General features: G+C 42.0%; 1 protein-coding gene across 1 annotated transcript in view; it reads left to right on the top strand.

The window, feature by feature from the left end:
- MINDY4B (MINDY family member 4B) overlaps positions 1-6,324 on the top strand; it is a 35,513-nt gene extending 29,189 nt beyond the window's left edge. Inside the window, exons 11-12 of the mRNA XM_024244967.3 lie at positions 3,318-3,498; positions 5,501-6,324. Coding sequence (XP_024100735.3) covers positions 3,318-3,498; positions 5,501-5,643 — 324 coding nt within the window. The 3' untranslated portion in view covers positions 5,644-6,324. The remainder of the gene's footprint in view (positions 1-3,317; positions 3,499-5,500) is intronic.
- The last annotated feature ends 13,346 nt before the right edge of the window (positions 6,325-19,670 follow it).

Below are 19,670 nucleotides of genomic sequence, written 5' to 3'. Positions count from 1 at the left end.
TTACGTTTTCCCTTTAGAGAGTCTGATACGAAGAAATCCAACCATAGAAGTACCCAGTGAAGCAGTACCCACTGCACCCTGCCACTAAGTCACTGAGGTAGCGCCCTGCAAACATGAACTAATTTGTCTTTACAACATACCTGCAAACTCAGTGAGAGAAGTTACATCAAGTCTGTATTCCAGGTGGCAGAGATGAGAGCCAGGCCATTAACAGTTATGCACAGGAATTGTCACCAGGAATCAGTGAAGAAAGCACAACGTTTCAAACACCTTTCTCCTGTTCAGATTACCAGCCTGGGGCCTTGGGACTTGCAATATCATGCTTATTATGCAAAGGCATGTTCTAAGCACCATTGTTCTAGACAGCATAAAAAAAAAAGAATTACATGGACTCAATTCTTGCACTCTGATGTGTAGAATTTGTCCATCTTCCTTGCTGTCCTTGTAATTTTACATTGGCTTAAATGATATATGTTATGAAAAGCTTGATTGCTGCATGTGATGCTGAAAATACTGGGCTGATTACACAATGAGTGAACTTAAGGAGAAAGGTATTTTATTTATAGCACCACTGTATCACAATTTAATTTCCTTTTTGCCATGGCAACATGAAGCAACATGCACAAATTCAGCATTGATGGAATCTCACCAATAAAACATATTTAGAATCCTGCTTTTGGGGAGTAGCTGGTAAACTGTTTTTATCCAAAAGCAATACAAATGCTTAAAACGAAAAATGCCAGTCAAACTGCTTATATGGTGTGCCAAGAAGAAAGGGGGATGTAATCTCTGGCTGGATTCAGTTGGAAGGTGCTTTGTTTTGTTTTTTGCAGGACTCACTTTAAACCAGATGTGTTCTCAACTGTAATCTTAAGGTTCGCCTCTTAATACTCCAAGTGCAGCAACAGTCATGCATGACATTTCCCGTTTCATCAGAATCTCTCAGGGCAAGCAAGGTTCTGCTTGCTCACTGCGAGAGCTCTGTAAGGCCACTTTTGGGGGGTTGAAGGTGGTTGCATTTTGACTACTTCATTTTCTTCCTACTAGAACAAAATCTTGAGTAGCTTTGAGCTCAGGAAAGAAAACTGTTGTATTGCTGCATAAAGCAACAATAGTGTGTCAGTCAGCACCTGGCAGAGTATGTTTATCTGAGTGCCAAGTGAATTTCACCTACATTACAAATATTCTGTGAAACAATATCATATATGTGTATATTCTATTACACCTACCCAGACTAATTTACAGGGAATATCATTAGATTAAAACTGACCAGAATGTCCATTTGAAGTTTCAATGGAATTACCTTTTACTACAAACAGCTCTCAATCTCCTAGTTTTATTCAAGTTTTTCAACCTTGATAATTCCATGACTTCCTGCATAACATATTTTGATTACATATCATCTTAATACAGAAGGGTGCCACAGCAAGAAGGCCTAAGAAAGAGAGTGCTTATTTTATAACTAATAAATAGTTACAAAGTTACTTGGAAATTGGTGGTGGATATCTAGAACTAAAACATATGCTACTGCTTCAATGGCACATCCTCACTGTTTTATTTCTGATGTAACCAGTGGGCAGACTTGCCCTGTGTTTGATATGTGAAATGCTCACAATATATTCAGCCCGGAGGAGATAACTCCAACAAATCCTGTACCCACTATGCAGATGAGTAAATTCTGCACCCATTATGAACATGTCCTGATTGGGGTGCTAGATTTCCACTCTTTTGTAAACTACCAGCTGAGGTCACTTCTTTTCAGCATAGCAATATAATTTTTCAGTGGTAGCTAAAAGTGAAACACTTACAGACAAAAGCATCTCTGATTCACCCACTCACCCACAGCTGAAGAATTTAAACTCAAGGAAACAGAGAGATTTGAATAGAGTTATTGAGAAATCAAAATGTCAAGTTATTAGCCTTTAATACTTGGGTTGATAAAGCACGTGATAATTTTTCAAAGCTGGATTTCCACAAAACAGAATTTGTTCCTGAAAAAACAGTACAACTCTGAGGACTGAGAAGAAAAGAAATAGAATGGCAACATTGGTCTCTTCAGCTACAGGAAGAAAGGCCAAGCTAAGAGGCCCAGGAATTCTCCTTGGCGTCACATGGAAATCATGGGTTTGTCCATGTAGATATATGTGTATATGTTTATCTCTTTAAGTTGAAATAAATTTAACAAATTTTTAAAAACAGTTTCAATGAATTTTGATGGAAAGCTTTTAAAAATATGTGCTTCCCTGCCTGTGTAAACAAACTGATGGCTATCACTGATAGAAACACACTAGAAGTGTGCAGGACCACTGCCCTTTCACTACATCCCCTTCCCCGCTCTAACCCCCCAGTGCTGGTTTTTGCAAATCTCATTCACTAGCTATAAGAATTCAAGGCCAGGCCACGTACAGTAATTCCAATAGTTGGGAGGCCAAGGCAGGTAGATTGCTTGTGTTCAGGAGTTTGAGACCAGCCTGGGCAACATGGCAAGACGCTGTCTCTACAAAAAATACAAAAATTAGTTGGGCATGATGGTGTCCACCTGTAGTCCCAGCTAATCCAGGGGCTGAGGTGGGAGGATCACTTCAGCCCAGGAGGTCAAGGCTGCAGTGAGCCAAGATCACATCACTGCATTATAGCCTGGATGACAGAGCAAGATCCTGTCTTAAAAAAAAAAGAAATCAAGGCTAAATTGATTGACAGGTACTTAGAAAAAAACAGATAACAAGTTGCTGTCTAGGAACATCTTCACAAATGATCATGTTAACCCGTAGATATATGTGTATATGTGTGATGTGCGTATGTGTTTCCCTCATTTTCCAGAAGCTATTTTATATATCTTAAGTATCATTTTTTCTATATTCTAAATAGTTGATGTTGCCAGAAGTCTTACCACCACCTGCTGAATGAATTATTGCCTTATCTTGGGAATGGGAGCAGATATGCTAGTCAGTGACAAACACAGAATTAGAGTTCTCTTATTCCACCACTACATTCCTATTTTAGTTCATATATTTATTCTTTACCTTGCCTCAAATCCAAACTGAAGTTGTTTTGCCTCCTCTATGAGGCCACCAAAAAAATTTTAATATAATCCATTAAGATAAAAATGGCAGCACCACTATACCAGATCATTCATAAATGCAAATTTATTCATGACGAAGCCTTCATTTCAAATCTTGCTCTATGTACAGTGCCCTGCACAGCGACAAGTGCAACAAGAAACCTCAGAGCTACTTTTTGGTCGCGATCATGTATCGGCGTGTGTCACAATGTGGCAAAATCTATATATTTACCTGCATTCCCCTTCCCGCTTCCAGGTGGGCAGCATGCTGAAGACTCCCAAATTACCTATTTGGCTGTGCAACATCAATGGAAATTACAGCATCCTTTTTTGCACAAACAGGCAGCTCTTATCAGACTGGAAAATGGAACGTCTCTTTGATCTATACTTTTACAGTGGCCAACCTTCACAGAAAAAGCTTGTGCAACTTACAATAGGTGAGCATTTCAGACTCCAAGTGTTGTGGACGTTAATGTGCTCAAAGAGATGCGGCTGCCGATGTTTAACAACTGTGTGGATATTCATGCTAGCTCCACAGGAAAATGCTTAGGCTCAGTTTCTGAAATGAAGCCCACGCATGAATCCCCATGGCCCTAAACCCAAGTATTGCAATGTGGGAATTCTAAACCTGCTTTACCTAGGAGCAGGGGGGTTAGAAATAGCACAGAGCAACCAATAACTTTTAGGTAAGAGAAAAACAAAAGATATGGAGCCAAATTTCCAAAAACTATTCTCCAGGGCCTTTGATCTTGGAGCATGAGGTAGTTAATACCTGAGGAAATAATTGGGAAAACCCAGGGAAGAATTGGCTGATGATATCTCACAACCAAACATCAGATGATCATCCAGTGACATAAGTAACCAAACTGATAGTAAATTTCTGTTCAAATGAGCACAAAACACATTTTTGAGGGCCTACTCTGTGCCAGGCATGGGGCTAGACACTGGGAAAACAATGGTGAATATGGCACAAGTCTGCATGGTGGCTCCTCTGTAGTCACACAGACTGGTTTCTTTTATTCCAAAAAGTTCCACAAACACTTAGGGAGGTTCAAATCCAACAGGAGAAGCAGACAACCGAACAGATCATTTCGGTCATAAACTTCTGAGGGAAAAAGACCAACCTTAAAATGTCTTTAAACATTGAACCCCAGACAAGGTATTAACACTAGACAAACTGCGAGTTTGTATCCGTAGCCTTAGCTGCATTTATGGAGCATTACTGCGTCTGACTTTGCACCACAAGCCTGGCGTTAAGTAATCTTCCATTATGACATGTGGAAAAGCATCTGGTGACTATTTTATCTGTGCAGCTCCTAATTCTTTTTCTTTAATTACAAGAAATACATATTAACCCACTTAATTTAGTATAACATTGACAATATGTTCCTTAAAATATATTGTTGTTTCTACCTCAACTTCCTTCTTTGCGTAAAGCAACATTTTTCATTAGTTCACAAGAATCATTCGCTTTCTGTTCTGGACATTGTGTTGAAAGCCTCACAGGCATTAACCCATAACATTCCCAATAGTCACATGAGGTAAGTACTAGGATTTCTATTTTTATGAAGTGGGAACTATGGTGCCCAACAAGTAGTTACTAATTGAATAAATGAAGTGTAGCAATAGATGCTAAGTACCCTCTTAAGTGTCACCTGGCTAATATGAGATAAACTCAAGCCCCAAACCCAGTTCTTGCCAACCCCATTAGAATGCCTTGCCTTCCATCCAAAAATGCAAATGTATTCTAAGAAGCATTGAGAAGTGGGCTCAGTTGGTTGGTTTTTTGGAGATGGAATCTCACTCTGTCGCCCAGGCTGGAGTGCAGTGGCGAGATCCTGGCTTACTGCAAATTCCACCTCCCAGGTTCAAGTGATTCTTGTGCTTCAGCCTCCCGCTGGGATTACAGGCGCCTGCCACCACACCCAGCTAATTTTTTGTATTTTTAGTAGAGACAGGGTTTCACCATGCTGGCCAGGCTGGTCTCGAACTCCTGACCTCAGATGATCCACCTGCCTCGGCCCCCCAAAGTACTGGGACCATAGGTGTGAGCCACCATGCCTGGCCTCTTTTTATTTCCTGACAATATTTAGTAACCTATACCTGGTTCTAGGTGTCACATCATGGTACGGGAAGATGTATTACATAGCTTATCAACAGTTATGCACAACAATCCAGGTTACCACTGACTCATTCTGTATGGGGCGTTTCAACACACATACTACGTCCCAATATGCACAACAACCCAGGTTACCACTGACTCATTCTGTATGGGGCATTTCAACACACTACCTGCTTGAATCCCCATCTGCTTAACCAGTTGTAGGAGCACAACTTGCCAAGCCTGACTCCTGCCCACCCACCCTTCTGTCCTTTAGTGGTTTCCTCTGGAATGGTGTTCATAGGCTTGGGTCTAAATGCTGGCTGTTCCTTCTTCAGATACTCACTCCCATCACTGGGAAAGAGACCAACAGGAAGAGAAATATGGACCAAGACGACGGTTTTCGCCAGTGGAGATGGCAATCAGAACCAAGTGGAGTGAGGCCACCATCAACTGGAATGGGACCGTTCCCTTCTTCTAAAGGGAAAACTAGGCCGTGCAATGAAGTCTGAAGTGTCAGAACTGCTGGGATGCAAAAGCCTAATGTGGGGGAGACCATTCGTTTCCATATTTCTCATTCACAAGCCCCACCAAAAAAAAATATATATATATATATATATATACCATTAGCAGTTTTCTCATTTTTTAAGTCTCTGGTAAATCCCTCGCTGTCAGCATTGTAGGAGACACACAGGCCCCCACACCAGGGCCTGCATGGTGCCTCCTCTGTAGTCACATAGACTGGTTTCTTTCTTTTATTCAAAAGAGAAAATGAAGCCTCTCTCTTGCATGTTTTTCCAAAGTTGTCTTTTCTTGGTATAACTCTCCACGAGGATTATGGAAGCAGGCTGCTAGCTTTCATTTGGGGATGAAGTCATTGGTAATGCATCATCGGATTTTAGTTATGGCAAGAACTCAAGCCTTCTCAAGGACTTCCTGGTATGGACAGCATTCCTTTCCAAGGATACAGTTCATATGCCCACATTAGCAAGTTCTTGTCATTAAAATAGTAAATGGGCTTCTTGGGGTTTGAAGCAGGGGCTATTCCTGGTAGGCTGACAGCTATAGCAGTTGACATGTGGGTTTCAGTAGCCACAAGGAGACATTCTTTTTATTAGCAGTATATTTGTTTCTTTTCTTCAACGCTGGATATAAATACACAGACAAACTGAGAAAAATTCTGATTTCTACATAAAATTATATATAAAAATAAAATCTCTTGAGTCATTATTCAAAGGGGAAAACAATTCTTTTTAGAATATACTCTTTCCCTGTCCTGTTAAATGCCTATGTTCTTTCTGAAGAGATACACAGAGTAAACACATATTCCTTCTAAAAGAAGTATACGAGAATAATGTAGACACCGCCAGCCACCCCGCTAATCTGCCACCTCACAGACTTAGGGCACTGTAGTCACAATCCAAAGGTTAGTTTCCAAAGAACAATCTTTCTGCATTCATTCAAATTCATTTATTAAATGCATTTGCATTTGGCTCAAAGAATAATGTTTTGACTTAAGGACAATGTAGAAAATGAAACTTCAAGGTGAATAATAAATTATGTCAGAAGAGAAAGGCAATTTGGCTTGGATTGTGGATTACAGTATCTTTATCATTGGTGTTTTCACTGGTGATTTTAAATACACCGGACAAATAAGTGGATCCCTACAGACTTTGGGCTTATGTGGTCTTAATCTTACTTATATTGTGCTTTTCCTGAGGTGCGGGCCTGTTTTTTGTTTTATGGACACTACATTGTTTCTTACTGGATGTCTCTTTTGGAGTTGACTGCTAGAGCTGAATTAAAAAACACACCAGTGCATTAGTAAGAAACTGCTCAGCTGCAAGTAAGAGATCTTACTAAAAGTCGCAAACAATAAAGATATTCCTTTTAACAAGAACTGTCTAGCTAGGCGATCCATGACTCAGATCATCATGGTTCATCCTCTGAGTCTGAGAACAGGGCACTTGATATTAGAACAAAATCAGTGTTTTGTAGAAGGAAGAAAAGCAGGATGATTGTTGGGTAGTGTATCAGTCCTTACAAAAGTCAATTTTTAAATTGAGCTCATTCTTGTATCCATTTTATGTTCCTTCCCTCATTCCTCCTTTGAATTTTGAATTTGTTTATAATTTATGTTAGTTTGCCATATTTTAACATGGTGTTGTAATTTGGGTTAAATTATTCCTGGAACAAGTCTATAAATAAGTAAAATAATGGAGGAAAGATTTAGTATCTATGTTTTAGATGTAAAAGTATAATTTTGATATATAAAACTATTAATTACTTTGTATGTCAATGTTCAGTGAAAATAAGTTATTTTATCTTATAAACAGGGTACCCGGTAATACTTGATTTTTTTCTTCAGAGTGGAGACATGTTATTTAAAAATAACTGGAAGTTTCTCAGAGCCATTAGTTCACTTTTAAACTTTGTTTTGAGAAAAATGACTTTTTTTTTTCAGCTTCTCAAATATAAAGCAGAAGAAAGCTGTTTGCTTAAAGATCGGATATTAATTTTTCTGAATAGTCATCTAAACTGACTGTGTCTTTAGTGGGAATGAACCCTTGAGGAGATGGCAACTAGTTTCCTCTTTCAAATATCAGCTTAGACTGGAACATTCCCCCAAATTATTGTTTGCTCTTAGACAAGATGTGTGAATCATTTTTCCAAGAACATTCTCACCAATGTCACAAGACCCGTAGGAGCAGGCCAGGGTCGGGGAGGCCTGAGATTCCCTTCACTTCACACTGTGGAAATAACCATGAATAGCAACTGGCTGAGACTGGTCCTGAGCTGTCCAGGCTGTGGGCACTCTTCAGCCACACCTGGGCCTGCATTTTCTGTTAATGGTTGTAATTCCCTTGTCAGGGCCTTAGAGACATAATCATTCATTCATTCATTCATTCAATGTTTTTTATTTTATTTTTATTTTTATTTTTGAGATGGAGTCTCACTCTGTCACCCAGGCTGGAGTGCACTGGTGTGATCTTGGCTCACTGCAACTTCCACCTCCCGGGTTCAAGAGATTCTTGTGCCTCAGCCTCCCAAGTAGCTGGGACTACAGGTGCACACCACTACACTGGCTAATTTTTTTGTATTTTTTGGTAGAAATGGTGTTTGACCATGTTGGCCAGGCTGGTCTTTAACTCATGACCTCAAGTGATCCACCCGCTTGGCCTCCCAAAGTGCTGGGATTACAGGCACGAGCTACTGTGCCCGGCCATTCAGTGTTTTTTAACATGCCCTATGTGCCAAGCACTATGCTGGATGCTGGGGAAAATCAGCACAGCGAGCAAAATCAAATGTGGCACACCCTCTTTTCTTATGAAACTTAGGCTTTTCTGAGGAGATGGCAATTAATCAAAAAGCACTTTAATAAAGATAAACTTGAAAACTAAGGGAAGAGATTTTGGGTGTGTCAATCTTATAAAAAAGAACTGAAAAAAAAGGAAAAGGCATCTCTGAGGAAGAGATGGTTAGCTGAAGTAAGAAGGCTGCGTAGAGATAACAGGGTAAGGGGAAGAGGGGCGAGCAGATGTGAAGCCCTGTGGTAAATGCGCCTGAGGAACAGAAAAGCCTGTGGGCTGAAGAGCGGTTGTGAAGCAGCTGGAGCAAAAGGTGGGGCCACCGCAAAGCAGTGTAGACTATGAGGTGTGAGAAACCTTGGAAAGGTTTTAAGTGGCCTGGCAAGATTTGCATTTTGAACACATGCCTCAGAGTAGAACATGGATTGGAGAGAGGCCCAAGAGCATGTGGAAACTAATTAGACATGCGGAGACTAGTTAGTTAGGCAGTGGTGTGGACAAGAGATGGTCAGAACAGAGTGGAGGCAATTAAAGTAGACCAAAGTGGGCCTCTCAGGAGACACCTCTTGGTAGGTAAAATGGAGAAGGCTGAAATAGGTTGCATGGGGAGGGAGATGAGGAAGAAAGAAAGAAGGATCAAGGATGACTTCTAGGTTTCTGATTTGATAACTGGATGGAAGGTTGTACCTTCACAGAACTTGGAAACACTCAAAGCACACCAGATTTTGAGGGCAAGAAATCACACATCTAGTCTTAGACATGAAACATTCAAGTGGAAAGGTAGATTAATGGATCAGAAGTAAGGATCTGGAAATCTATGGAGAGGTTTGGACCAGAGAAATAAATACACCTGAGAGTCACTAAGGGTAAGTAACATGGTGGCCTGGGGTAAGACTGCCCAAGGAGAGTATGAGGCAAGAAGATAGCTGGGCCTAATGCTGAGCCCTGAGGAATTCCCGTGTCAGCAGTCAGGCAGCGTGCGAAGAGCCCGGAAAGTAGGCGCAGAAGAAACAGCCAGAGACAGAGGAGAAAAATGAGAATTGAACTGTGTCTAGAAACCGTGCCCTGTACGTAAGGGCAGGCATTTCTTCTGTCAATCATCGTGGGAGCAGTAAGGAGTAGGCCTAAGGAGAGGGAAGAAAGGCTCTCCCCACCCCAATGCCGCTGCAAGAGCTGGGAGCCTTACACAGGGCCTGGACCAACATTTAGGGAACAGCCAAGTGGCAGAGAACTGCAAGTTGTCAGAAGTCCAAGGGGCTTCTTAAAGCAGAGACACAATCAGGAGAAGTAACATTTTAGGTTTTCCTGCATTGTAATTCCTTTGTGTTTAAATCAAGATGTTAAACATTCTAGCCTGATATTCCCTGTGCTTTGTTTGGGAAATTAAGAGAGGGATCTGCTTCACATGTAGAGACACTTTCTAACACCTGGAGAAACCAGTCTTGTGAAGGAAAGAGGTCTCCTGAGAAGCCCAGAGCAATAGAACAGGATAGAATGATGAGGTAAAGTGTGAGGAAAATGGCGCCAGCAAAAAAGAAAGCATGACAGAGAAAACCAAATCAGATTCAAGATGGCGGCAAGAAAAGCCCAGTCTCAAAAAAAAAAAAAGGAAAAAGAAAAGCTGGGTGCAGTGGCTCACACCTGTAATCCCAGCACTTTGGGAGGCCGAGGCGGGTGGATCATGAGGTCAGGAGTTCAAGACCAGCCTGGCCAAGATGGTGAAACCCCATCTCTGCTAAAAATACAAAAATTAGCCAGACATGGTGGTGGGCACCTGTAATCCCAGCTACTCAGGAGGCTGAGGCAGAGAATTGCTTGAACCCGGGAGGCGGAGGTTGCAGTGAGCCCAGATCATGCCACTGCACTCCAGCCTGGGAAACAGAGTGAGACTCCGTCTCAAAAAAAGAAAAAAGAAAAGCCCAGTCTCAGAGGATGCATTTCTAGGTGAGTTCGGAACTTAAGTGAGGAATTAAGATAAATCCATTTCCATCAGGCTTGATATTTATATAAAATGCTTCCCATAATCTCATGAAGATAAGTGGTAAATGCACTGAAAAAACATATTTCGGCATAAAAACAAGAAGTATTATTATGGGTTGTCAGGGGCTATCTGAATAAATGATACTTTTAGTCAATGACTATGTTAAAATCAACCAGAGAGGATCCAGTTTGAATGAATTTAACCTGTTATTTTCAGAATAGCCAGTTTAACTTTAACTCTTCCGAATGTGTTCCTATCCCCTCTCCTTCCAAGGACTTGGGGTGGCTGATAACTGGTAAACTTTCTGGAGAACTTGTATTGTGTTTTCTCCTAGTGATAGAATCCAACAACGTGCGCGTGCGCACGCGCGCACACACACACACACACACACACACACACACACACTCTTTTTATTACTGTCCACAAGGTGGTGCTATGAGAGTGACTTTTTCCATTTCATAACCGCATAATTATTAAAGTAAACGTGGGCAATTTAATCACATGCATATACATAGGCACACACGCCTACAAACCTAAAATATTTATACAGATTGATGTAATAGGTATTTAGTTTTGGTGATACTTAGGATTGGTGTCACTAAGCATAATGTATAGGATTGCTCTGACCTAGAAGTCATCCTCTCTTCCACTCCAATGCAGCAGCAAAACCTGTAAGTGGTATTAATAGCTCTGAAATAGCTCCATTTGCACTGCTGCCTCCATGATACAGGTACCACTATCTCTCACCTGGACTATTACAATAGCCGTCCGACTGCTCTCCTCACCTTCTCTCTTGTCCCCTTCCAATCCCTTTTCCACACAGTACCACACAGCAATCAATTATCTTTTTAAAAAAAAAAATTGAACCCTGATTATTTTATCTTTAAAAAATTCAAGCCTGATGAATCTTCACAGGATTTACAAGAGCCTGCAAGGTTTAGCCCCTGCTTCATCTCCTGCCAGACTCTTCTCATGCCACTCTCCTCTCACCACCATGTTCCACCCAAACCAAGCTTGTCCCCATTTCGGGGGCTTTTTCCTGCTGTTCCCACTGCCCACAACAATCTTTACCCCCCATCTCCTGCTTCAGATGAGCTTAAAAACCACTTCTTCGGTAGCACCATCTCTGACACCATCCCCGACACCATCCCCCATCTAAATTAGATCTCCTGGTTCATCTCTCTTAGCACCTTGTTCTTTTCCTTTATATCACTCATTGAGTGATATGGTTTGGCTGTGTCCCCACCCAAATCTCATCATGAATTATAGCTCCCATAATCCCCACATGTTGTGGGAGGGACCCGGCGGGAGGTAATTGAATCATGGGGGTGGGTTTTCCCATGCTGTTCTCGTGATAATGAATAAGTCTCACAAGATCTGATGGTTTTTTTGGTTTGTTTTTTGAGATGGAGTTTCACTCTTGCTTCCCAGGCTGGAGTGCAAAGGCGCGATCTTGGCTCACAGCAACCTCTGCCTCCCGGGTTCAAGCGATTCTCCTGCCTCAACCTCCTGAGTAGCTGGGATTACAGGCATGCGCCACCACACCCGGCTAATTTTGTATTTTTAGTTGAGATGGGGTTTCTCCATGTTGGTCGGGCTGGTCTCAAACTCCCGACCTCAGGTGATCTGCCTGCCTCGGTCTCCCAAAGTGCTGGGATTATAGGCATGAGCCAACGCACCCAGCCAATCTGATGGTTTTATAAAGGGCACTTCTGCACATGCTCTCTTGCCTGCCGCCACCACATAAGATGTGTCATTTCCCCTCCTTCACCTTATGCCATGATTGTGAGACCTCCCCAGCCATGTGTAACTGAATCCATTATACCTCTTTTTCTTTATAAATTACTCAGACTCAGGTATTTCTTCATAGTAGTATGAAAATGGACTAATACACCCAGGTTTACAATTATATCCTTATTTGTATGCTTATGTGTTAAATACCTAACTATCCACTAGTCTAGTGGTTCTTAAACTTTTTTATCTCAGGACCCCTTTATGCACCTAAAAATTAAGGACGTCAAAGCACTTTGGTTTATCTGGGTCACACCTGTTAATATTTATCCTATTAGAAATTAAAACTGAAAAATTGTTAAGTATTTATCTATTTATTTAAAATAACAACAAAACCTATTATATATTTACCTAAAATAGTATTTTATGGAAAACAATTGTATTTTCCAAGAAAAAAATAGTAAAAAGAGTGGCATTATTTTACATTTCTGTACATTTGTTTAATGGCCAGCTTAATATGAGACAGCTGTATTCTCATACATGCCTCTGCATTCAATCTGTTGTGATACATTGTTTAGGCTGAAATATATGAAGAAAAGTTGACTTCATATATATATTTAGTTGAAAAAGGGAAGAGGAATTTTAATAGCTTTGTGGCTATTCTTCTTTGATGCTACACCAAAACTCTACAAGGGGTAATGTATTAAGCGTTAGTCGCAAAGTAGAACCTGAAACTGTATCAGTGAACTTTTCAAATCTGTTTCATTAAAATCCATTGGTGTATCTTACACTTTGAATGGATCTTCCCCATGCATTAGTCATTTGAAGTATATTGATTCAATGTATTATGAAAATTAAATCATCATATTTTATAATATAATATCAAAAAACTCACAGTATTTACTATCACCACCAATCACATCAGAAAAGCCTTTAAGTATTGGGACGCTGTCATTAAAATATGTTACACGACAGGTAAATAAGAAAAATAGACTTCTTTCTGGGAGAAAATCACATTCTGGTGTTTCTTCTTCTTGTTCCTCAGTTATCTCACCCAGTGGGTTTGCAAATTTTTTAGTAGCAAAATCTAGTTTTCACATGAAATTTCATGTGGAATCCCAACATGCACAACAGATACACACAAAGCTGATGTGGATAAAGCTGAGTCGAGGCCCACGGTTCTGCCCACTTTATCTCCTTTCTCACTCATGGTGCTGCCACAGATGCCTTCCTCGAATCCGTGCCTTCCTATAGAAACTATTTTTGAAAACCCCTGATAGTCCTGCCTGTGGAATTAGATTTATTTGGTAGCAGAAACCCGATTCGAATTGGCTTAAACAAAAAGAACATTAGTTGACTCACATAATTGACAAGTCTGGAGGTAGTCCTGCCTTTCCACACAGATGGACTGAGGAGTTCCAACATTGTCATTGGGGCCTGGTCTCTCTTCTGTCTCTGTTCTGCAGTTTGTCTTTTTCTAAGGCAAGTATCCATTCCTACCAGCAAGATGGCCATGCCTACTAGCCAAATCCTACACTTTCATTCTCTCTTGTCAGACTTCCCTGCAGAAAAAGCAATTCTCCCCCAACTATATTACCAAGGCTCTGAGTCACATGGCCATGCCTGCATCCATTTCTGTGGCCAGGGAAACATAATGTTCTGTTTGGCCAGTCTGTAGTCACCTCAGCGTCCTGGAACTGGGGATGGATTTAGCTTTATCCAAATCATATTAACTGAGAGAGCAGAAGCAACATTTCCTTAAGGATAATCAGTGTTGTTACAAGAGAAGTGACCGGATATTGGGCTGACAAGAATGTTCACTTCAGCTACCTTGACCTCTGTGCCCTGATTAAGCTCTCCTCCTGCCCTCCTACCCCATGAAATATTTGACCACACCTCAATGTGAACACTCCTAGTCCTGCTTTGATTTTCCATGCCCAGTACTTTGGAGTTACGCATAGATGATGATGATGCCTGCAAGGCAGAGCTAAGGCTGAGGCAGAGCCTGGAGCAGGCAGCAGACAAGTAAGAGTCTAGTTGCAAGAGCCAAGACCCGAATCCCAAACCAGAAGCAGGCTGTAAGAGGCACAGGAGCGCATGCAAACAGAGGGCTAGGAAGTCAGCCAGGTGGAAACCATAGAGATGTCTGAAGCCACACATAGAAGTTCCTGGATTTGTGGTGCTGCCCCAGCTGGCTTGCAGACCCACTTGCTTCAAGATTGCTGCTCCTACTATAGAAAATACCACAGCCTCAGGATTAAAATCAGACTCTGATTTTCTTAGAAATGTATCACAGAGCAGGAAAAAAACAAAAAGGGAATGCTCACCAGGCAGTGGCTAGGTGTCCACACAACCCCAGTTCCTTAACCCATTAACATCTCTCACATAGATACAATTTTAGACCTGAATAGAACTTAACACTCTGATATTTGTCTTGAAATACTTGATGCGTATGGCGGGGGGGAAGGGTTGCACAATCTAGTGAAAGTGAGTAGAGAAGAAATATTGTGGTCATAAATTAGCACATGTTGAAAGGCTATTTGTACCTATTTAAACTACCTGAAAGTGTGTGAGGGTTTTCCATTGTTCCACATTATTGCCTGCATCTTCGCTATTCTGGTGGGTATATTGTATCACATTGTGATACAACACATTGTAGCTTCAATTTGCATTTCTCTGGTGACTAATAAATTTGAGCACCTTTTCATATGTTTTTGGTCATTTTGTGCTCTTCTTTGTGAAAGTGTTTGTTCAGGTCGTGTGCTTGTTTTTCTATTAGACTTTTTTTTTTTTTTTTTTTTTCCTGCAGTGCAAGATTTAATAGAATGAAAACAGAGCTCCCATACAAAGGGAGGGGACCCAAAGAAGGTAGCCATTGCCAGCTCGAATGCCTGGATTTATATCCCGATCATTGTCCCTCCTGCTGTGCTCTCAGGCAATAGATGATTCGCTATTTCTTTACCTCCTGTTTTTGCCTAATTAGCATTTTAGTGAGCTCTCTTTACTATCTGATTGGTCAGGTGTGAGCTAAATTGCAAGCCCCATGTTTAAAGGTGGATGCAGTCACCTTTCCAGCTAGGCTTAGGGATTCTTAGTCGACCTAGGAAATCCAGCTAGTCTTGTCTCTCAGTACCCCCTCTCAACAGGAAAACCCAAGTGCTGTTGGGGAGGTTGGCCAATGACCACTCTAACTGCTTCCTGCTGAATTGGGGTGTAATAGGGGTTGTGCAGTTGAGATTTCCTTGGGAGGGGTGCCTTCGATGTCATTAACATTGGAGCATGGGCTAGCAGGCCGGTCCAGTGGTCTGTGGTAGATCTTAGTCATGGACTGCATCTGGGGCTCCATTTGAAGAACATTTGTAGTTTTACAGCTTTGATTCTGGAAGAGACAAACTTAACAAGGAGGTTAAAGATACAGGGATAAAATGTATGGCCTGCAGTGCAGGGGATTATTTCTTTGGCACACTTTACAGGCCCTGACTATCTGCTTGATAGTTGTGAAAAGGCCTGGCCCGGTAAATAATGATTTGGCCATCTGATGGGTGCTATCAATGCCTAAGTAAAAGGTTTAGGGAAAGGTTTTAAGTAATTTCCGTTGATTAGCTGCAGACAAAAGTATTTTTCCTTCTTCGGTGGCTAGCCATCCTGAGGGAGGAAACTATGTGCTCGTGAGGTTCCCCATTCTATTTCTTCTTCTGAGTACTGGGGCTTGGTTTCCCAGAGGGGATTACCTCATACTAGGGGTCCTTCTATAAGCATTTTTACTGGAGGGTCCTGTCTTGTGGCTCTTGTTGTTTCAATATCCACTTGGCGGTTCCCTTCTATTTCCCTTTCCTTTTCTTTCTGATGACCCTGGCAGTGTAAGACTGTCACCTCTTTAGGTTTCTGTACCACCAATAATAATCTCCTAATGGCTTCCTGATGTTTGACAGATGTTCCCTCGGAAGTTAGGAATGCCCTTTCTTTCCATATTGTTGTATGGGCACGTAGGCAAGCATACTTAGAGTCTGTATATATATTTACCCTTTTTCCTTCTCCTAATTCTAGTGCCCAAGTGAGGGCTATTAGTTCTGCCAGCTGAGCACTAGTTCCTAGAGTGAGAGAATTACTTTCAAGTATTCCATTATCACTGACCACTGTATACCCTGCTTTTCAAAGTCCTTTTTCTACGAAGGAACTTCCATCAGTATACAAGTTGAGGTTGGGATCAGTCAAGGGAACCTCTAGAAGGTCCCCTCGAGTGGCATAGGTTTGAGCAATTACTTGTTGACAGTTATAGTCTATCCTTTCTTCATTGTCTGGAAGAAATGTGGCTGGGTTAAGAGTTGCACAAGTGCACAGTCGCAGCACTGGCCTTTCAAGTAATAGAGTCTGATATTTAAGTAAACGGTTGTCTGACAGCCATAAGTCTCCTTTAGCAGTGAGTATGCCGTTCACATCATGAGATGTCCACACAGTAAGATCTCTTCCCTGTATTATTTTAACTGCTTCAGATACTAAGACTGCTACTGCCACCACTACCCATAAACAATGAGGCCAACCCTTTGCCACTACATCGATTTCCTTACTCAGGTATGCCACGGGTTGCAAGCTCGTCCCTCAGACCTGTGTAAGAACTCCTAGAGCTATTCTTGTTTTTTCTGTGACATATAAAGAAAAGTCCTGCCCCATTGGCAAGCTTAACACTGTAGCTTGGGTTAGGGCCTTCTTTAGGGCCTAGAAAGCCGATTCTGCTTCAGGTGTCCATCTTACTAAATGGGTATTGGCTTTCTGAGTTTCCTTAATTAGTGTACATAATGGCCTGGCTATTTTGCCGTACCTGGGAATCCATATTCAGCAGAAGCCTGTTATGCCAAAGAACGCTCTTAGTCACTTTAGGGTTTTGGGATGAGGATAAGCCAGTATAGGTAGTCGCTTTAGGGTTTTGGGATGAGGATAAGCCAGTATAGGCTGGATACATTCCTCACTGAGGGCCCTGGTACCTTTGGATAATTTTAGCCCTAAGTATTTAACCTGCTGTGAGCAGAGCTGAGCCTTCAGTTTGGAAACCACAGGTGGCAAGGAAATTTAAGAGCGCTCGGGTGGTTTGATGGCACAAGGTTTCTGAACGGGTGGCTAAAAGTAAATCATCCACGTACCAAAGGACAAGAGTGTCCAGGTATGAGAACTGGCTCAAGTCTTGGGCTAATGCCTGGCCAGATAGATTGGGGCTATCCCTGAACCCTTGGGGTAAAACAGTCCAGGTGAGTTGAGATGTTGGGTTCAAAGGATCTTCAAAGGCAAACAAGAATTGAGAGTCAAGATGTACAGGGATGCAGAAAAAGGCATCCTTAAGGTCCAGGACTGTAAACCACTCTGCTTCCTCTGGTATTTGGGAAAGCAGAGTATAAGTGTTAGGTACAGCTGGGTATAGAGGAACAACGGCCTCATTGATAATCCTGAGATCTTGCACTAACCTCCACTGTCCACTGGGTTTCTGTACTCCTAAAATTGGAGTATTGCAGGAGCTATTGCATGGTTTTACTAAGCCTTGGGCTTTTAGGTCCTTAACAATTTTTTGGAGTCCTTGTTGGGCCTCGGGTCTAAGGGGGTACTGCCTTTGGTAGAGAAAGGAGGTAGAATCCTTTTGTTTAATTTGAATGGGATGGGCATTCTTTGCTCGTCCATATTGTCCTTCTGTTGCCCAGACTTCAGGATTAATTCCTTCCTCAAGCAGGGGACAACAAACGGGTGTTCCTTCTCCTATGTTCAGGTGTATAATGGCTCCTGCTTTTGCTAGAATGTCTCTCCTTAACAAGGGAGCGAGGCTTTTAGGCATAATTAGAAAAGCATGTGAAAAGAGTAAAGTTCCCCAGTCACAACTTAGTGGCTGGGAGAAGTATCTAGTTACTGGCTGTCCTAGGACATCTCAGATAGTGACAGATCTGGAGGACAGTTGTCCGGTACAGGAGAGTAAGACTGAGAAGGCCATGCCAGTGTCCAGGAGACAGTTAACCTCGTGATCCTCAATGGTCAAGCATACCCGGGGCTCTGTGAGGGTGATGGCATGGGCTGGCGCTTGCCCCAGGCACCCTCAGTCCTGCTGCTGGATCATTTGGTTAGTGGCTTCTGACTCAGAGGACCTTCATTTCCTGGGGCAGTGGGACTTCCAGTGATTCCCTTGACATAATGGGCATGGACAAGGGGGTGGCTTATTTCCATTTGGACAATCTTTTTTAAAGTGTCCTTGTAGACTGCACTGGAAGCAAGCCCTATTAGGCATTTGATTTGCCCAGTTTTTCTCTTTTCCAGAGCCTCCAAAGTCCACTTGCCTGAGGGCCATGACTAAAGTGGTGGCCTTTTTTTATCCCGTTTGTCCCTTGCCTGAGGGCCATGACTAAAGTGGTGGCCTTTTTTTATCCCGTTTGTCCCATTCCGCCTGCTCCTCCTGATCTCTATTATAAAAAAACTGAGGTTGCCAAGTTCAATAGGGTTTCTAAGTTTTGCTCTGGGCCTAAAGTGAACTTTTGAAGTTTTTTTCTAATGTCTGCAGCTGACTGAGTGATAAACTTATCCTTTAAGATTAGTTGGCCTTCAACAGAGTCAGGTGACAGAGAGGTATGCTTTCTCAATGCCTCCCTTAGTCTCTCCAGAAAGGCAGTAGGATTTTCTTCCTTTCCCTGTGTTATAGTGGACATCATTGAATAATTCATAGGCTTCTTCCTAGTTTTCCTTAGTCCTTCTAGCATGCAAGTTAGCAAATGTCTGTGGCACCAATCTCCATGTTCTGATTTTGTGTTCCAATGAGGGTCTACACTGGGAACTGCCTGCGTGCCTGTGGGGAATCATTCTCTTTCCTCTATTGTCATCCTATCATTGACCTGACTGAGATACCAGAGAATGCCAATCTCTCGGGCTGCAGTTACGGTGGCACTTTTCTCATTTGGGTTAGTGTCTGATTTAGCAGTAACATTATATGTCTCCATGTCAGATCAAAGGATTGTCCTAACCCTTGTAAAACATCAGTATAGACATCAGGGTTATCTGAGAATTTACCTAGGTCTATTTTAATTTGCCTCAAGTCTGAGAGAGAAAAAGGTACATGCATTCTGGCTGGGCCGAATTTCCCTCCTCCCACTGCTTGGAGGGGGCATAACTGGGGAATATTGGTACTCTTTGGTTCGTTGTTTACCCCTTTGTCTATCTCTTTGTGGACCGTTTGGGTTGAAGGGGGGTCCTTATTAGTTGGGGAAGGAGTCAAGGGGACGCTGGGGTAGGGAGGTAGACTCTGAGGGCTTCCTGTAGGGCATAAATCACACTTTTTACATAATTGCAAGTTGTCTGTTAATGAAAAGAAAGTTTGTACATATGACACTTCACTCCATTTGCCTTCTTTTCTACAGAGGAGGTCTAGCTGTAAGATGGTGTTATAATTTATACTTCCCTCAGGAGGCCAGGTTTCTCACTCTTGAAGAGGACATCATGGCCAGGCAGTACTGCAGAAGAATA

The sequence above is a fragment of the Pongo abelii genome, chromosome 2 (assembly GCF_028885655.2).
Source record: "Pongo abelii isolate AG06213 chromosome 2, NHGRI_mPonAbe1-v2.0_pri, whole genome shotgun sequence".
NCBI classification, from domain to species: domain Eukaryota; kingdom Metazoa; phylum Chordata; class Mammalia; order Primates; family Hominidae; genus Pongo; species Pongo abelii.
Note: the sequence above shows the minus strand (reverse complement) of the source record. Positions and strands in the feature narration are given on the sequence as shown.